At 41.5% G+C, this 19,383-nt stretch overlaps 3 protein-coding genes across 4 annotated transcripts in view; 1 reads left to right on the forward strand and 2 right to left on the reverse strand.

Annotated features, from left to right (window-relative positions):
- Positions 1-1,531, reverse strand: part of rock2b (rho-associated, coiled-coil containing protein kinase 2b) — a 48,847-nt gene extending 47,316 nt beyond the window's left edge. The window contains exon 1 of one of the 2 annotated variants that reach the window (XR_010803864.1): positions 969-1,531. Coding sequence is in view for 1 of the 2 variants with exons in the window: in XM_066676491.1 (XP_066532588.1) it covers positions 969-1,067 (99 nt within the window). In the remaining variant the exon portion in view is untranslated. The remainder of the gene's footprint in view (positions 1-968) is intronic. The other variant, XM_066676491.1, reaches the window with a different exon arrangement.
- Positions 1,532-6,519: 4,988 nt separating this feature from the next.
- On the forward strand, positions 6,520-12,590 carry arpc5b (actin related protein 2/3 complex, subunit 5B). The gene is made up of 4 exons (XM_066677411.1): positions 6,520-6,793; positions 9,741-9,814; positions 10,112-10,288; positions 10,882-12,590. The coding sequence occupies exons 1-4, from the start codon at positions 6,655-6,657 to the stop codon at positions 10,942-10,944; spliced, it is 453 nt and encodes a 150-aa protein (XP_066533508.1). The 5' UTR covers positions 6,520-6,654; the 3' UTR covers positions 10,945-12,590.
- Positions 12,591-12,872: 282 nt separating this feature from the next.
- hmcn1 (hemicentin 1) overlaps positions 12,873-19,383 on the reverse strand; it is a 131,649-nt gene continuing 125,138 nt past the window's right edge. Inside the window, exons 101-104 of the mRNA XM_066677878.1 lie at positions 19,031-19,159; positions 16,264-16,383; positions 16,022-16,148; positions 12,873-14,035 (exon numbers count right to left, since the gene is read on the reverse strand). Coding sequence (XP_066533975.1) covers positions 13,669-14,035; positions 16,022-16,148; positions 16,264-16,383; positions 19,031-19,159 — 743 coding nt within the window. The 3' untranslated portion in view covers positions 12,873-13,668. The remainder of the gene's footprint in view (positions 14,036-16,021; positions 16,149-16,263; positions 16,384-19,030; positions 19,160-19,383) is intronic.

Raw genomic sequence — 19,383 nt, forward strand, 5'->3', positions numbered from 1 at the left:
AGGTAATGTAATATAAGTTGGGAATTAGCCAGGTCGCAGGGACATGTGAACGGGGTGATGGTAGAAGCATTCTTGTAAGACTGGTTTGAGAATGTTTCTTTTCTTGTCTCTCTTTCTCATATTTCAAACCAAGCGTAAAAATGTCCGGGGAAGCTAAATGCCTTTAAAATTCAAGTTTTTTTTAAAAATCAAGCACTTGTCAGCAAGATTGGGCCTACGGTCTATAGTCAGTGTATTTATGATGACAGATCAGGAGAGTATCTTGAAACTAAACTCAAATAAAACACTTTTTTGTTATGAAGGAGAAGTAAAAAAAAAAAACACTTGTAGGAAGAAGAACTCAACACATCAAATCACTCAAATACTAAGTCTAGTTTTGTCTTGGGTTTTAGACTATTCTCTTCTGCTTTGGGGTTGAAAATGAGCAACAGATCTGTTCGTTCGGTTCAGCTCTGCTGAGTCTGCAATTCTGAATAAGGAGGAAAACAATAAAATAAATCCAAAATAGGAATTAGAAACTATTGTGGACCGCCGAAAAGGAAGTAAAAATGGAACTTCTCAGAAACATACTTGAAGTAAATTTGTGGATCCAGGGAAAAGTAAAGGCTAAATGTCTCATTTCAGTGAGATTGTGCACAGTGAAATATGTATCCTAATATCTGAATAATATCTTAATATCAGACGTATCTTGCCTGTTCCTGACTATAAAACACAACTTTCTTTACTCTTTACATTTTTTCTATTGGCCATTTTGTATTAGTTTAGTGTTATTTTTGTCGCTTTGCGTGTTATTTATGAACAGCATTTTGTTCAACTGCTGTTTTTTTTAACATGAAGTCTACAGTGACTCAGTACTAGTCTGCTCTCTAATACTCTTCCTCTCTTATATGAATGGTCTCTAGATAATATTTCAGTGAGCCCAGAGTTAAATGAGAGCTTTTAAATAAACGTCCAGTGTCTTTTCTCACCAGTAAGGTCTCCATGTTGAGATCCGAGCGCTGGTCCTTTATCATCGCCTCCAGTTTCTTGAGGCGGGACTTGATTCTGCTCTCGGCTCCGCTCGACATGCTGGCGGTTTGGACGGGTTAAAGTCCTCAGCAAAGACATGAGAGAGGCTCAACCGCCCCAAGAGCCCCCCGTCCCGGGTTTAACGCCGCTGGAACTGCCCGAACTCCGACAGTCCGAAGAGATAGTGTCCAAAGTCAACGTTTTGTCCCGGGTTTTTCGTTTAAAGTAGCTTAGCTTAACGTTGACTGTCAGTAGAGTCGCTCACACGCCGTTTCTTAGTAACCGTCCATTCAGGTCGAGGCTAAGAAGAAGAAGTAAACAATAGCGTGTTACTAATATGGAGACCACAGTTTGAGTATTTTCTCGCGGAAAACGAAGGCTACATGCAGTAAAACGTGCCCAACAGCATGCGTGTGTGTTCTCTCTCGTCAGCAGGACTGGTTTGTGGCTCTGAGTGACTGGCTGCCCTCGGGCGAAAGCAGGAATTCCTCCTGTCTTATCTCACACATCGCTTATACCCAGCTCCTACTTTTAGCAGGAGCAGCGCTCAGTTCAGTCAGCTGGACACTACACGGGCTATTAATAGACAATTACACACTCGAGGGGTCCACACTTTTTCAGTAGGCAAACTCACCTATAATTATTAGCTTTACATCTAGCCCAGAGAAGCCATGCATTAATTAAGTCCTAGTAGCGAATGACCTCTAAAAGAATGTTATGAATGTCCTGGGACCACAACATTTTAACCACAAAATTTGTAAACACTCACATGGGGTCCTGAACCCTTTTATTTTTTTTTACAAACCAAGATTTCTTCTCACAATCTAAAAACACATGGCGGTATGATTGCTTATATAAAATTGTCCACATACTGTATATGAGAATCTTAGTGACATGTCCCAAGGAATCCTGGGAGGCCTCGGACCCAGAGAGACACTGATTAGGACCCTGTATTTGTTACAGAATATGAATTAATGATTAATTCAGCTGCATTTTTTTATTGACAAATATCCTCCAGTGTTAAGAACATACATAGTCCACTTTGTGTCTATTTTGAGAGGCCTCTGAACTATACCGTCGTCTTCTTCTGTATCATGTGCTGTCTCTAGCTTGTGGTTGTGGATCTTTATGAAAGAAAGCTGCTGTGTCGCCCCAGCTGACTTGTTTATTGTCCTGACAGGAATGAACACGTGATCTTACAGTATTTTCATAAATAGAATACATGACTTTAGCTGTGAGGCCTGATACTATCGGCCATCTGCTTAGCTCTGGTCAAACAAAGGTTTGAAACTCCGAGCATGGCATAATGGAAAAATTGGCTGTGACACAATAAACATATTGGAACCAAGACGGTATGCCAATGCTATGCCAAAAGCCCTGTTTTGGTCTTTGAGCAGTATATTGAGGTCGATAAAACACCTGGGCAGACAATGAGTCCTGTCTGTGTAGCAAAGTCATGAATTGTTTGGAGGCATGAGTAATTACAGAAGCGTGCCACATGCTTTTTAGTGACACATCCAAAGTAATCTTGTTCTGGCACACAAATACATGCAGAGTGATGTCATCACTGTGTTTCATGGCAGCTGTTGACACAGCCGTACTCTCCCTGGCAGATCATTAACTCAAGTTAGACCTTTAGGCTCTGGTTTTGGGAGAGGGTATCTTTCCATACAATGATAAAGCCACTCTAAAGGGATTGGTAAATAATAATTTGTTTATAGAGTTCCTCTACACAAATCCAAATGCTGCCAGTAAGTCTTTGTTGACTGAATGTGCTTCTTCATATTTGCACTGGACCTGAGCCTAATGTACTTAACAATTAAAGAAAACCTATGTACATCAATTATATTAATGCAGAATACATGCATATTATAACATACTGCAATATTTTAAAAAAACAATCTAAAGAGAAAAATAAACTTTTGTTACATTTCTTGTAAACATAATTTTCATTAATATTGTTTTAACAATTATTGCTTTCCACATAACTGCAGTAAACTGCTCAAATCATCATTACATTTACTCAGAGAACGATTTATTCAGTTGAAGCTAACTGCTACAGTAGGCTAAGTTAGCTAGCTACACTCTTAAAAATAAAGGTGCTACAAAGTGTTCTTCAGAGCGATGTGATAGAAGAACTTGTTGGTTTCATAAAGAAACATGTTTGTTTAAGAGATGTTTGAGTGTGAAGAACATTTTAAAAGTTTAAAAATCCATCACTCCATCTTAAGCTTTTTATCCATTTAAACATATTAGCAAAACGGTTCTTTGTGGAACCAAACTGGTTATTTTATTGCATTGCTCAAAGAACAATTTAGCAAATTCATTTTTAAGAGTGTACATTTTTTCCATTTGACTACCTATGGCTGCACAGTTCACCTCAAAATAATTGTTTTTTTTTGTCAGTTGTTCAGTGACAGGTTGCTAGCTTGGTTGAATATAAGGCTAGTGGACGGGACTGACCTACATCACAGGGATGCACAGTATTTGTGTAACATATTTGTGTAGTGGAGTCTGATGTGTGACATTTCTGTTTTTAAGAATCCAAATAGTCTGTTAAATCTTCTCAACAAGTTGACACAGATTGAGGCAAATGTGATGATAGGCTAAAATATGTAGTTTGCACAATGCTAACAGTTGAGATAAGCTATCATATCATATTAGCTAAATTAGCCTCATAGCTCAAAGCAGAGGAAAAATGTAATGCTTATAGGTTGCTCTGTAATTGCTCAGGAGCTTTAATAATGATTCTCTTAAATCTTTTATGAGGAAAAGAATATGATAAACATATAACATATTTGACACATTTGAGCTGCAGAAGAATTATGTTAAAGTCTCCTTTGTTTTTCCATCTGACCTCGTTGTTGTCTAGGAGAAACTAAAGAGATCTAAGACTGATCCAGAACTAATAATCCAACATCACTAATGCTCTGGTGGCTAAATGCAATCAGATCCTTACAGAAATGTTCCAATGTCTAGCATACATCTTTCACAGAATAGTACATGTAACTGAAGTGTGACATAATCCCTTTTTATAATACCCTTGGTTTCAGAGGAAACACTGGGCAAGCTACTGCCTACAAACGTTTTGCCATATGGTGTAACTTCTATCTTAAATGTGCTGAAGTCAGTCAGGGCAGGTCACAGCAGAGTCCTGAGGCAACACCCACCAGAGACTTGCAGCAAACTGAAACAGGCTTAGAATGTTTACAGATAATAATCTACAGCTTTGTTTTCTAGACACACATTAGTCCCAGTTCTGGCCTAGGCGAGTTTATGATTAATCTTTGTGTCTGTATATGGAACACCATTGTATATTTACAGGCCTGAGTCTTTTCAATTGGACACTGCATGAGTGGTGATCAAAGTTCTTTACACGTGCTGAAAGTGCTGAAAAACAACATTCCTTGTGTTGCCTCCCCTATGAAGCTGGATGCTGACCTTGATCAAATAAAATGCTCAGAGAACTGTATTTCTGTCTATTATTAAGATTAAGACATATAGGCTAAAATCTTTTGAAATGCTTTTCAAGGACCAGGTAATCAGAACACCAAAAGCTAATATAGTCTGTGGTGAGTGATGTGTGCATGTACTCATTCTTTCTTGAAAGCAATTACACTGTGGAGCCCAGAGACTTATTCTAGACTCTAAACAGTCCTCTAGTGGTGAAATAGCCCTCTTGCAGGTTGTATTTACAATCACAGGCCCCAAACTTTAGTTTACAGGTCACTTTCTGAGAACAACAATATCAGTTCAGAATACAAGTGTACAAAAACAAACTGTACTTTCCTCTCCACAGGATATAATATTAAAATAAATTAATAAATAATAATAAATAAATTAAATTAAATCATGTGACCAGAGATATTCAGATTTTGCATATGACTATATAAAAACCAAGGTTAAAGAAAAGTCTGGATGTTTTTCTAAAATTAGATATGTTTATGTTTAGGGCAGCACGGTGGTGCAGCAGGTTAGTGTCGCAGTCACACAGCTCCAGGGACCTAGAAGTTGTGGGTTTGATTCCCGCGCCAGGTGACTGTCTGTGAGGAGTTGGTGTGTTCTCCCTGTGTCTGCGTGGGTTTCCTCCGGGTGCTCCAGTTTCCTCCCACAGTCCAAAAACACACATTGGTAGATGGATTGGCAACTCAAAAGTGTCCGTAGGTGTGAATGTGTGTGTTGGCCTGTGAAGGACTGGCGCCCTCTCCAGGGTGTGTTCCCGCCTTGCGCCTAATGATTCCAGGTAGGCTCTGGACCCACCGTGACCCTGAACTGGATAAGCCAGGGATGCACAACTCCAGTCCTGGAGGGCCAGTATCCAGTAAAGTTTGGTGATTCCTTTGCTCACACACACCTGATTCAACTCATTTGTTAAATGACAGGTTTAAGGGTTGTGTTTTAGCAGAGGAATCACCAAACTTTGCTGGATACCGGCCCTCCAGGACTGGAGTTGTGCACCCCTGGGATAAGCGGTTACAGATAATGAATGAATGAATGAATACACTTTTCTATTTCATTTTACAATAATACCATGTAACCTAGAAACAAGGATTGTTTGAATACTGACTGTAAAGATGGGTGACATACTATGCATAACAGCTTTAGGCCTTGGAATGCTGCTAAACATCTGAATAATTTCCACTAGGAAAGTGCACACTCTTATTTAGAGATTGTGTACAGTCAACAAAAATGCGTGCCGGACTGTATTTTTACCAAGTAATGAATTTGTTTTGCCCTGGTTTTAATAGTTTACAGTTACATTTATGCCATTTGGCACATGCTTTTACACAGATGGATTTTCTTCCTTCTTTCTTTCTAAAACTAAAGGCTAAAATAAATGAAGTGGGAACCTTGCCCTAGGAGTCTTAGGTTCTATCTACAGACATGCCAGGAATCATGGGACAGCAGTCAGTAAAGTGATTATGAAGTGGCATTACCTCAGAGGATGACTTGGAAGTAGAAGACCTACCAGAGGGTCTCTATTAACACCACAACACTGGACTCAGTGCTGGGATTGGGAAGTTGACCATGGACCATCCCAGTGAACATTTAGCCGTTGATTCAACGTTGAAATAACGTAATGACTGCCGTCTAATCAACGTTCTCTTAAGGTTGAAAATACGTCTATTAGACGTATTTTGGACGTCCGTTGACGTTATTAATTGGTCCCGAAATAAATTACTTGTATAAAACGCATTTTGGACGTCCACTGACGTTATCGATTGGTCACCACTTGATAACTAACTTATTAAGATGGATTTTGGACGTCCATTGACGTTTAAAATATGTCCTTGACGGACAGACTACTTTTAGACCTATTTTGAACGTCCAGGGACGTTCCTTATTTACTGGGCTAGGTCTAATGAGTACCAATTCCTACTAGCTTGTCTGTCTGTCTTATTTAAATTCAGCACTTGCCCCAGAGGTCCACGCACCATCTTCCAACCTACTGTGTGTAAAAGAATCGAATCATTTGAATGGACAATGCGAATCAAACTCCCGCTGTAATGCCCCGGGTTCACCAGGAGAGGGCTCGCTGTGAGGAAGTGAAGGGGCTGCAGCAGTGAGGCAGGTCTGATCGCCGTGCAGTGACTTCAGCACGCTTTATTTATGTCAGACGGCTAACCCGTGCAGGATTTCGCGATCATGTCGAAGAACACCGTGTCCGATAGGTTCCGTAAAGTGGACGTGGACGAGTACGACGAGAACAAATTCGTGGACGAGGAGGATGGCGGAGAGAACCAGCTGGGTCCGGACGAAGCAGAAGTGGATTCACTCATCAGGCAATATCCTTGTGTTTAGCAGAGAACAGGGCACGTATTTCACACGGTCTGATTTCTGTATATTGTTGGGTTGAACACTGCTGTTATTGCTGGACTGTAACGTTAGTGTGGGATGCACTTATAAGTTAGTCGTGAGGCTGAAAATAGTCATGAGGCTTATTCGCATTAGACATTGCATTGAAAAAGCAATTTTAGCCTGTTTATAGCTCTAAATTTGGTCTCAGTTGAATGTTATGCCCGCTGGGTACTTCTAATAAAATATCACACGACATTAAACAGATTCATGTACTATTAAATGTAAAGTAGGACACTGCCATTGAACTTTAACAAGCATGTAGGGTTTTCACAATGTGTATAACTCAGGTTACTGTTAAACAAAACCATATAATGTTGTATTAGTAGCTGTAACGTTTGTGTACGTTGTGTTTCAGTGTAACGATAAAGCGTACTAAGCCACACCGCAGCTGTTAGCCAATACTGTAGGATGCTGTTGTTGCTAGCAGAGTAATAGCTAGTAAGCTAGCTAATGAATTTACATTGCACTTTTTATAATTTAAGCTATTTATGGCTTTAAATATAAGCTAGTTGGCGGGATAAATAACTAATCTCTCTCTCTCTGAGTGGTTAGCTGACTACCACAGCAAAGCCAAAACGAGTTTTTGCTAGAGTAAAGGTTTTAGCAAATGTGAGCTAACGGTAGTTGCTCATTTCTCCTTTTTGAGAAAAGAAGATTTCTATGCAGTGTGGGTTCCCCGTGTAATAAAACATTTTCATGGCCTTGTTCATAACCTAGCCTACATTTTTAAAGGTTTCTTCGAGATATTTGGTTTATTTATTTAGTAAATGCAAAAGCAGGGGTATATATAGAACCATTTGCCAGAAGAAATGGTTATTGAAATTGGAAACAGCTCTATTACAGCACCAATAAATGTCCCACTATTGTTAAAAAAATAAAATAAAATAAAAGCTGGACTATATAGAGCCATATACGACATATTCATCATCGGTCTGAAGAACACATTCACAGGGAAAATGGTTTTAACTTAGAATTTAATGAATACATTTCTGTTTACAGAACCACCACCCTTACAAGAGAACCTTTGACAAGCCTCACTTTTCCTTCATTTTAGTAGTGTGTCCTTGATTTTAATAGTTACCTCACTTTAGCTAAAGGCTTCCCTCAAGTTAACTTTTTTTGATAATATTCCCTCCTGTCACATTTTCATTTTCCAAATATCTTTTTTAACTTTGATATTATTAGTGCTGTTTAGGATGTAATTGACTGGTAATGTGAGCATTAATATACCTGGTGTAGATTTCAGGTACCACTTAATTTGCATATATATTTGAGAATTTATATTTGAAATTTGATCCCTTTCTTAAGACTAAAATGCACCAGATGTACAGAGTTCTAGGGCTGATCAGTTCCACCTAGTCCTCAGCTGTGAAGGAAAGCTGACTGAGTGTTTGTTGGTGTCCAGACATGCCTTGTAACCACATTCCTAACATAGTCTCCTTTCATGTCTCCTCAGGAATGGCAATTTTCTCTCTCAACTTTAAATCCCTTTTTTAAGCCACCTCTGCAACAAACTCAGGTCTTGAATTTGAGGAAGTTAGTTTCATTGCCATATATGTCAGTCTTGCACGACACCAAATCTTATTTCCTGCTTCTGACTGACTTGTCATGTTGCTGTTCTCTTTGCCTTCCCTTTATACACATTCACACACCATGATAACATATTTATATATGGAAGTCCATTTGCACCAGGAGAAGGAGAACAAAGTCAGCTGTGCTTTTTGTTTTGTTTTTTTCTGCCAGCAGTGTGTACAATTTTATGATATTAGACTTGACATCTTTTTTTTTTTTCAAAATAAGGGTTTACTATATTGAAGTGGCGACTTATATTCTCAATTTTGATATAGTTTTTTTTTTTTACTTGTCAGAAATAATGACTAAATAATGACTGTCAAGTAAGTAGTTATTATAATTGATTTTAAGATTTAAGTAGTAGTATAATTATAATTGATTTTAAGAAAATAATTAATCACCATGGCATGGTGGCGCAGCAGGTAAGTGTCGCAGTCACACAGCTCCAGGGACCTGGAGGTTGTGGGTTCGATTCCCACTCCAGGTGACTGTCTGTGAGGAGTGTGGTGTGTTCTCCCTGTGTCTGCGTGGGTTTCCTCCGGGTGACTGTCTGTGAGGAGTTGGTGTGTTCTCCCTGTGTCAACGTGGGTTTCCTCCGGGTGCTGCGGTTTCCTCCCACAGTCCAAATAACACATGTTGGTAGGTGTATTGGCGACTTCAAAGTGTCCGTAGGTGTGAGTGTGTGTTGCCCTGTGAAGGACTGGCACACCCTCCAGGGTGTGTTCCCGCCTTGCGCCCAATGATTCCAGGTAGGCTCTGGACCCACCGTGACCCTGAACTGGATAAGGGTTAGAGAATGAATGAATGAATTAACCACCATGTTAAAGTAGTATTTCAAGACACTACTTTTTCTTGTGAGAAAACAGCTAAATCCTGATTCTGAGAAACTAAGTAAAATATTAGCATTTTTAGCATACTGCTACTGGAAAAATGAGAAAAATGTCTAATTTGTCCTTTTTGTTACTGCTATTTCTTTTTTAAAAACTACTTTAAATTGTGCTGTTTTTGAAGAACTTTAATTGAAAATGACCAGCTAAAAGTAGACTGAGCTTCAAACTACTCAAACACTGCTAACTCACATGAAGGAACACACAGTTTGCATTACTACATCACAGTGTGTGTGCATGCTCTTTCAGGACAGATTTAATACAAACTTGACCAGATTCATACATTCTTCTGCTCATTGCTGGCAAATTCTATGTTGATACTCATATTTCTATGTATAATATAAAGCAGATTTTGTTTGTTCATGGAACATTGGATGGTGTAGTTCCCAGTGTTTTTCTTAACTCCAGTCTGTAAAGGGAACCTCATGGAAGCATTGCAGGCCGTCCTGAAAAACCCACCAATCAACACAAAGAATCAAAATGTCAAGGTGAGTAAAGAGAGCTGTGGTTGGTTGGTTGTATGATGTGTCAGGATATTATTGCATGCAGAAGATATTGTATTCTCGTTAATTTTTGTTTTTCATTTTATTCAGTACATTGTTCAATACAGATATTTATTTTCTTTAATTAATTGAATTTAAAAGTGTCTTAATCTACACACACTATTCTACTTGTACTCTAGTATTGTGTGATACAAGGGTTTCATTAACTTTACCAATACCCGCTTAGTTTCACCATAACATGATATCGGCATTAAAAGCTAGCATTTGTTTTTCTTTCTTCAGGATCGTGCAGAGGGCTTGGTCCTCAAGGTCCTCAGCTCCTTCAAAGCCAGTGACATAGAGAAGGGGGTGCAGTCTCTGGACAAGAATGGTGTGGATCTGTTGATGAAATACATCTACAAAGGCTTTGAGCGACCATCAGAAAACAGCAGCGCCATCCTCTTGCAGTGGCATGAGAAGGTAAGGTTTACAGAGACCGCAGTGTTTGTTTCCTTTGTGTTTACATTAAGGATTGTAATTAAAGTCATTTAATAATTTAAGCCTTAAAAATTGGACAAGGTTGGAATAGTTCCAAATTTTTGGGAACAGATATTGGCAAATGTTAAAATTAGTGTCTTCAATAATATGAATTCAAATTTGGTTGTAAAGTTAATGGGTTTAAATATGTTACACACGCAGCTTTACACGTTGGAAATAACTATTAGGCAGAATAAAAACATGGGGCATATAATTTCACTAAAACACAGAAAAGTGCAAATGAAGAACTGCAGAGATAAAACAGCTTAAGCAATTCCCAGGTGGTTGCTAGGAGGTTGCCGTGTTATCACAGGGGATTGTTAGGGTGTGGCCAGAAGGTTACTATGTTATCCCAGGTGGTTGCTAGGGTGTTACTAGGTGTTTGCATGGGCATTCTAAGGTGGGTGACAGTCCTTGTGTTTGTCGCCCAGTTATATATAGTTAATTGTTCATTTGTTTTCTAATTATGTGTGAATATGTTATAACCAAAAAGAGATTTTTGAATAGTAGCGTCTTATTGGCCATGCTTTCTTCAGGCTCTCTCAGCAGGAGGAGTGGGCAGCATTGTCAGGGTACTGACCGCTAGGAAAACGGTGTAAACATTGAATCCTGGCAGTTCTACCCTCTCAGACAGAAGACCAGGGGATTGACACCTTCTGGTACCATTCAGAACAAAGAAAAGACTCTTCTATAGGGTGCTGTTAACATGTCATATCCAATGTTACATTTGCTCTCCCAGTTAGTGTCTGTTCATCTGTCTGTCTCCTTATCTCTGCATCTCGTTCACAGAATAATGCACGCACATATTACATACACAAGATGGTGCCATCAGTTTTTTATGGTAGATTTAGATTCTCTCAGGAAATAAAACTTAAGAATGCAAGTCATCCTTTTTTTTTTTTACTTTTTTATGGACTCTACTTCCTGAAGAGATTTTTTTCCACATGGCCTGCTGTTTTGTTTTTCGATAGCGGGAAGGGTGTGCGGTCACAACTTGAAATGCAATTCCACAGTTCAGGCTGGTGGGGGCTTCTCTCTCCCCCTCCCACCCCTCAGCCGGGTGTGTCCCCTTGCCTCACTTGGTCTGGCGTGGGACGGATTAGGATTAATACTCTAAAGGCCTCCTCCCACTCCTGTCCCGCCAGCCCTTAATCCTGGCTCATCACCCCACAGTATTCACTTATAAAACAACCAAAGGGCATTAGCTGCTTAGTACACAATGAAAATAGCTTCCACTTTTTTTCTACTTTCCTCACAAATACAGCATGAATGTCCAGTTCTGGTCGTGAAGGCTGGTGCCCGTCAGAAGTTTGTGGATTCCCTGCTCCTGTGCACGTGCTAAATCTGTGGCCTCATTTATAAAATGTTCATATTAGACCATAAAAGGGTCATAAATGAAAAATCATGTTAATGTTTTAATTTGTAAACAAATGCTGAATTTAGGAAGACCTTCAAGTACCTTTTTTTTTATAGATGAAGCCCCAGGTCACTGCTGAGTTGAGCAGGTAAATCCGTAAACTGTGCAGGGCGATAGTCACCTCTGGTGATCTGGTCATTACACAAAATGCAGCCAAATATCTGCTTAACAGTCGTCAGTTGCTGTTGCTTGGTTATCTGGAAATATTGCACTTCGCTTAACCACTGGATTAGAAAGTTATTTTCTGAGCAGATGTTTCTCACTGGTGTCTCAGTGAGCAGCTATGCCCCTAATCCTGATCTTCACTAATGCTATTGTAGGGTATTAATGCTCTCATTGTTCATATTAAATGGTTATCTTTTACCTGAACTGTCTGTGTCTTAAGCTCCATCATTCCTGAGCATTATCTGTGTCTTAGTTCCTAAGCTCTTACTGCAAATCTGTAAAGGGCCACCGTCTGATTTGTCTGCAAATGCTTCTGTCTGTGGATGTTCATGATGATGGGGGAGCACAGCATCCAGGGGGTGTGTCAAATTATAGTTTGGAAATGCTGAACCTGGTAATAAAGATGTTTTTGAGCAGGAAAATCACCAACCTGTGTTGGATATCTGCCCCTAAGAGCTGTGAACCCCATCTTTTTAACTTGTCTAAGCGATGTCTTTGAAGGAATGGACCCCTCTCTCTCTCTTTCATGCAGTAATATTTTCACGCTCTTGTGACCAAGTGCAAAACATGATCTACAAACCAAACTGGTGTAAAAACTGCCTTACTAAATATTCTTTTTTTATGTTTGTGCTGTTGAGATTGAGTAATAAAGATTTATAAATATGATTGAAAACAAACTCTTGTTGCTTGATTTTTCCTTGTTCTTGGCAGTTCTCCTGTGGCTTTTACATTTTTTATGCTGATATTGGAATTATATCGTATCGACACAAGATATATTGCGATGTAAACTTTGGCCATATCACCCAACTGTAGTGTAAATCCCACACAACATCTATTCACAAGAGGAATGAGGCCAAAATGTTATTTTAGATTGATTTATTGTTGGCTTTAAAATGGGATATAACACAATATAGTAACATTAGGGAATGAAAACCAAATGCTTATATACAAATCATAAAAATACATAACATCTTAAGCATGGAATTAAAAATCATTCGAATGTGTATTAACCTGTAATGCTGCAATTCTGATGCAAAAAAAAAAATATCCTGAATACAATGTCCTGTACATAGTTAAAAATGTAAAGCCTTCTTATGGACAAGAATTGATTTTTATAGTGGGAAGGCAGTGCTTACCTGAGATAAATACTTATGCTTGGTTATCTTTGGTTCCTCACCCTTGAACTTTACTGGGCAAATGCTGCTACACGAATAACAAGCTTCTTTCTGGACCAGTCCCAGATGTGGAGTCGTTTTTGGCTCTCACAGCAACCAGACAGATGGGAAAAAATACTGCCTCTTTTTTTTTCTTTCAAGCACTTCCCAATAAGTTAATAGGTAGAAATACATGTACACTTGTCCTTTTTTTTATTGTCTCTACACCACCCGTTATTATGAAAAGCAGGACTGTCCAAACCGTCTTGGACTTGGCTGCATTCGCTGCTTCCTCGGACCTACAGTTTACAGGCTCCAGCAGTCTTTTCTTATGGCATGCCCCAGGGCTCAATCATAGGTCCTTTTATATTTACGAACAATGACCTGCCCACTGGGCACTGCATCTCAGCTCCTCACTCTATGAGGTGTGACGTTACCATCTGTGGGTTCTTCTTCAAGTGGCGGATCTACGACTGGACACACAGTTGTGTGTATTCACACACACACACAAATGCATACACACACTCAGAGTCCTGCACATAAAGTGCATTTCTGCTTTTCTCTGTCCCAGACATGCTAAAGTGCTCTCAGTAAGGATAGGCTGAGACGGCGATGTAGACAATGAAGGTGGTCTGATACTCAATACCCCCGTTTGTGCTGTAGGACAAGGCCTTCACCTTCATACGATAGGTGTGAGGTTCCCGTAACGGCCGTGTGGTGAACAGCACGCCCTTCAGGTTCTCGTCCCGTAGAGCAAAGGGCAGTGTAGTGTCCTCGTCCACGACAAGAAAGGTGGTGCGTGGGTGCATCACTCCATCCTGAGTGTAGGCCACCAGACGGATCAGGTCTTGATTGGCAGCGATGCCAAAGGGCAGTGACAGCAACTTGTACTCCAGCGCGTAGGGGCTCAGGGCACACTCGAGGTCGTTGGGTGGACAGTTCTTCAGACAAAAGCTGATAATATGAAAATGTGTTTGAGTACAAAAAATGGCAGTAGTGGAGTGCACAAGAATTTAATAAAGTTTGGAAATGTTTAAAGAAAAGTGTGGGATTAGTTTACCATGACGCATAGTTAAAAGGCCAGAAAAGACTTGATAGTGTATGCATCTTGCTTGTTAAGCGAAGCAGGCACTAATTTAAACCTGATTTGGTCATCCCTGACTAAACCCTAGGATAGGACTGAATTTCAGTTTCATCTTTTATCATTGGACATGCAGTGTGAAGTTGAGGTGATGTCAGATTAAAGGAACGCTAGGCAGTGTTTTCACTTTGAAATTACAGCTTTAAAATTACTGATGTGTAATAGGAAGGACATAGATTTTTTTTGTTGCTACTATGGGCTCAGCACTGCAGAAAGTGCACGATATTACTTTGGGTACAGGGTAGAAAACCACCCTCCCTACCTACTTGTTTCAGGACAGAGCTCTAAAAATTAATTACACAATGCAATTTTAGGGAAGTGGGCGGCACGGTGGTGCAGCAGGCAGTGTCACAGTCACACAGCTCCAGGGACCTGGAGGTTGTGGGTTCGATTCCTGCTTCGGGTGACTGTCTGTGAGGAGTTGGTGTGTTCTCTCTGTGTCTGCGTGGGTTTCCTCTGGGTGACTGTCTGTGAGGAGTTGGTGTGTTCTCTCTGTGTCTGTGTGGATTTCCTCCGGGTGACTGTCTGTGAGGAGTGTGGTGTGTTCTCTCTGTGTCTGTGTGGGTTTCCTCTGGGTGACTGTCTGTGAGGAGTTGGTGTGTTCTCCCTGTGTCTGCGTGGGTTTCTTCCGGGTGACTGTCTGTGAGGAGTTGGTGTGTTCTCCCTGTGTCTGCGTGGGTTTCCTCTGGGTGACTGTCTGTGAGGAGTGTGGTGTGTTCTCCCTGTGTCTGCATGGGTTTCTTCCGGGTGACTGTCTGTGAGTAGTTGGTGTGTTCTCCCTGTGTCTGCGTGGGTTTCCTCTGTGTGACTGTCTGTGAGGAGTGTGGTGTGTTCTCCCTGTGTCTGCGTGGGTTTCTTCCGGGTGACAGTCTGCGAGGAGTTGGTGTGTTCTCCCTGTGTCTGCGTGGGTTTCTTCCGGGTGACTGTCTGTGAGGAGTGTGGTGTGTTCTCCCTGTGTCTGCATGGGTTTCTTCCGGGTGACTGTCTGTGAGGAGTTGGTGTGTTCTCCCTGTGTCTGCATGGGTTTCTTCCGGGTGACAGTCTGCGAGGAGTTGGTGTGTTCTCCCTGTGTCTGCGTGGGTTTCTTCCGGGTGACTGTCTGTGAGGAGTGTGGTGTGTTCTCCCTGTGTCTGCGTGAGTTTCCTCTGTGTGACTGTCTGTGAGGAGTGTGGTGTGTTCTCCCTGTGTCTGCGTGGGTTTCTTCCGGGTGACAGTCTGCGAGGAGTTGGTGTGTTCTCCCTGTGTCTGCGTGGGTTTCCTCTGGGTGACTGTCTGTGAGGAGTGTGGTGTGTTCTCCCTGTGTCCGCATGGGTTTCCTCCGGGTGACAGTCTGTGAGGAGTGTGGTGTGTTCTCCCTGTGTCTGTGTGGGTTTCCTCCGGGTGCTCCGGTTTCCTCAAACAGTCCAAAAACACACGTTGGTAGGTGGATTGGCGACTCAAAAGTGTCCATAGGTGTGAATGTGTGAGTGTGTGTGTTGCCCTGTGAAGGACTGGCGCCCCCTCCAGGGTGTGTTCCTACCTTGCACCCAATGATTCCAGGTACGCTCTGGACCCACCGTGACCCTGAACTGGATAAGCGCTTACAGATAATGAATGAATGAACGAATTTTAGGGAAGGCCCAAAAATATCAAATATTACCTAGTGTCCCTTTAACCCCCGAAAACAGAAATGTAGTGTTTGATCGTATACAGCGACACAGACACAGATATCTGTAAACGGTTTTGAATTTCTTAAATCCCACAGCGTCTGCCTGTATGTTGGTATTGTAACAGACCAAACAGTGTGTTTGTTTTCTTACCCTGTGTTGGGGTCCCTCTGGTAGTTGGGTGGGCAGGGTGTGTCGATGCACTGGTAGCTGCCTCTCATGTTGAAGCACATTCTGTTCACACCGCACTGAATATGCTGCTCCAAGCACTCATCGATATCTGAAGACAGAAACAACATCTACACATTAGTTTGTAAACTCCTGTTTTATTATACTGAGTCTCACATGCTCAGGCTCTACACCATGAACAAATGAGAAAAGCTTTTTTTCCTCACCTTGGCAGGCTTTACCGTTGGTCATGAGGCGATAGCCACTCGGACACAAACATTTGTGGCTGCCGGGTGTGTTCATACACTCATGCTGACACATGTCTCTCTGCTCACACTCGTTGATATCTACATAGACACAGACAAACATTCGCATTCAACTTTTTTTTTGCATTGTTACTAACCTAGAATATCCCACTCCTTTTTGCATCTATACTCATCAGCCCACAGCATTCAAATGCCCTCAAATGTCTTTACACTCAGTGTCCATTCGATCAGCTCCACTGATATAACAGCTGCAATATGTAGCTCTAATATTCCAGAGAGCCCTGCAGTGACACTGACGCTGTGGTGGTGTTAGTATGTATTGCATTGGTAGGCATGAATCAGACACAGCACTGCTGCTGGAGTTTTTAAACACTGTCCACTCACTGTCCACCCTGTTAGACACACCTACCTTGTTGATCCTCCTCATAGATATAAAGTGGCTGGATATTTTTGGTTTAGACCAGCAGTGACACTACAGTGTTTTTAAACTCAAGCAGCACTGCTGTGTCTGATCCACTCGTACCAGCACAACACACAAATCAACACAGTGACCCCAATCATACCTGCTTCCTGGGTGTTCTGACGATTGAAGGACAGGGTGAAAGGGGGGCTACATACAAAGTATGTAGAGCAACAGATGGACTACAGTCTGTAATTGAACATCAACAAAGAAGTGCAGCTGATAAAATGGACAATGAGTGTAGAAACTAATAGGTTATTTTAACGGCTGATTGGTGCTAGTTCAAAATTTGAATACTGTTACTTTAAGCTGTTCAGCTCTGCACCCACAGCTTGTTTAATCTACTTAGAAATATGAGAAATAAAAAACAGCATGAAGCTACTAATTATAAAACTTCTGGACAAACAGTAACACACACACATACACACGCTAGGACTGTCAATTACCTATGCACAGATCTCCTCGTGCTCTAAAGCCCTTAGGGCAGGTACTAGCCTCCCTTTGAGAGCGTGAAGGGACACTGCTGAGCCTGTATCGCCCCCCGGAGGACGTGTAAGTATGGTAGCTCTGAGAGGCCAGGCTGTGGTAGCGCCTCTCAGGGGACGACTGGGATGTGCGGAAACCGTACGAGAAGCTCTCAAAGCTGGGCAAGCGCTCCAGCCCTGCGCAGGACTTTCCGTCACCAAGCAGGTGGCTCCCCGGTGGGCACAGACACTTGTAGCTGCCGGGGCTGTTCACACACTGGAAAGCACAGGGCATGGGGACCCGCTCGCACTCGTTAATGTCTGCTCTCACAGCAAGGCACAACAAAAGGGTGAAACAAAGAGAGGGAGAGACAAAGAGGACGAGAAAAGAAGAGGAGATCAGCCCAGTCGGGTTGAGGATGGCAAAGAGAGAAAACAGGAAAAAGGGGGATCAGTACAACACCCCATAATTTACAGCAGGTCTGACATGCAGGCTTGCTTCTTGTCATTGCATCAACATGAGTTTCAGTATGGTACATTACATTCAGTAATGCCAGAGCAAAGCAGAGAGTTTAAAGGAACAGTTCAGCTAGAATCTCAAACTTCCCCTTACATGTAGTCGGTGCAGGCCATGATCATACATTTGTACTGACGGTTTATTACTGAATATTAATTACGCCTGAAAATACGTATATCTTACAATGCTCCTACTAAAATTAAAGACCAGTGGCCACTGATACACCCGGCTACCAAATGATAATGGAGAAAGTTCAAGCTCAAATAAACAAAACATTACTCGTGCCTCCAAAGTAACAATTTTGGTTTGGCCCCAACCCACTGACAACAGTGTAATCAATAAAACCAATTCGTATTCTGATTGTTGTCACATAAACAGATGATTGAGAAGTCTAGAACTGCTTCACCTTGTTCATAGTTGCGGTGGGTCTTGACAGGGCACCAATCCATCACAAAACAACCCACCCACTGAGGCCAATTAGTCATTTAGACAAGTTCATATTTTGGTTTTGCAACAGATTCTTAAGCTCTTTTAGCTCTGTGCTGGACCTTTATTGAAGTTTGATGTTAATTTAGGATAAGGCCCAGTTCTGGGGTATTTGTTTAAGGTGGGTTGGGGGTTGTAGGTGTAGGCCCTTCACTTGGCTGGTTGGTTTAACTCACCTACAGGCAGTTGACCAGCACTTTAGATGAGACTGTAATAAACACTGCTATTTTTATATTGAATATAAGCTACGATATCCTGCTCTCTTTTGCTTATTCTTCACCACTGCTGGGGAAATAAAACATTCATGCACATCCTTTTTTGGCCAAACTATTCCTTTAAGGGCAAAGGCCCCAAGCAAGTGTAAAAGGGTAAAGATGACAGAAAAGAGAACAGAACAAAGAAAGAGCAGAAGGGTGACAGGGTAGTGCTGGCCTTGCTGGGAGAGTGGACTTACCGGTCAGACACAACATTTCCTCAATGCTCCCATGACCAGTCTCAATGGATGACACAGCGAGTCGACATTCTGTATTTTATTCTCCATAAACACTGGCTTAGATATGTGTGTTTATAGCAGTGCAGCAGTTGAAGCAGGCAGAAATGTGCAGGTGTAAAGTGTGGGTTTATGCGCTGGAGGGGTGGGTTCATCTCAGGGAAATGTTATAGAAGCACTCAAAGAAGTGGAATGGATTAATGCATCTTTTGAGAAAGAGAGACAGGGAGGCAGCTGAGTGTTGAGAAGCGGGCAGCAGTGCAGCAGCCAGGGCGCTGTGGAGTGTGTGGAAGCTGTGGTTTTGTACGTACCGAGGCAGGGCTGACCCACGCCCTGTGAGCGGTAGCCCCTTGGGCAGGTACAGTGATAGCTCCCCCTGGTGTTCTCACAGATCTGATTGTATCTGCACAGGTGAGTGCCGTCTCTACACTCGTCGATATCTACACAGAGAACATAGCGCAGCTCAGTCAAATACCAGCTGAAACATTCTTATATAGAACCCATTTCCAAAAAACTGGGACAATGTGCAAAATGTAAATAAAAACTAAATGCAATGACGTGGAATGTTTTCTCATTCTTGTTTGATCTAGGACTTTATTATGTTGTTTTTTTTGTTTCATTATGCCCCAGTTTTCAATGGTGACAGGGCTGAACTAGATTAGCA

Source organism: Hoplias malabaricus, chromosome 7, assembly GCF_029633855.1.
Source record: "Hoplias malabaricus isolate fHopMal1 chromosome 7, fHopMal1.hap1, whole genome shotgun sequence".
Taxonomy (NCBI): Eukaryota; Metazoa; Chordata; class Actinopteri; order Characiformes; family Erythrinidae; genus Hoplias; species Hoplias malabaricus.

What these genes read in the sequence shown, in the direction of transcription:
- arpc5b (XM_066677411.1), top strand. Translation starts at nt 6,655, where the DNA reads ATGTCGAAGAACACCGTGTCCGATAGGTTCCGTAAAGTGGACGTGGAC. An exon ending in AGTGGATTCACTCATCAGGC is followed by an intron (nt 6,794 to 9,740) that starts AATATCCTTGTG and finishes CTCCAGTCTGTA; the next exon opens with AAGGGAACCTCATGGAAGCA. An exon ending in TCTTGCAGTGGCATGAGAAG is followed by an intron (nt 10,289 to 10,881) that starts GTAAGGTTTACA and finishes TGCTTTCTTCAG; the next exon opens with GCTCTCTCAGCAGGAGGAGT.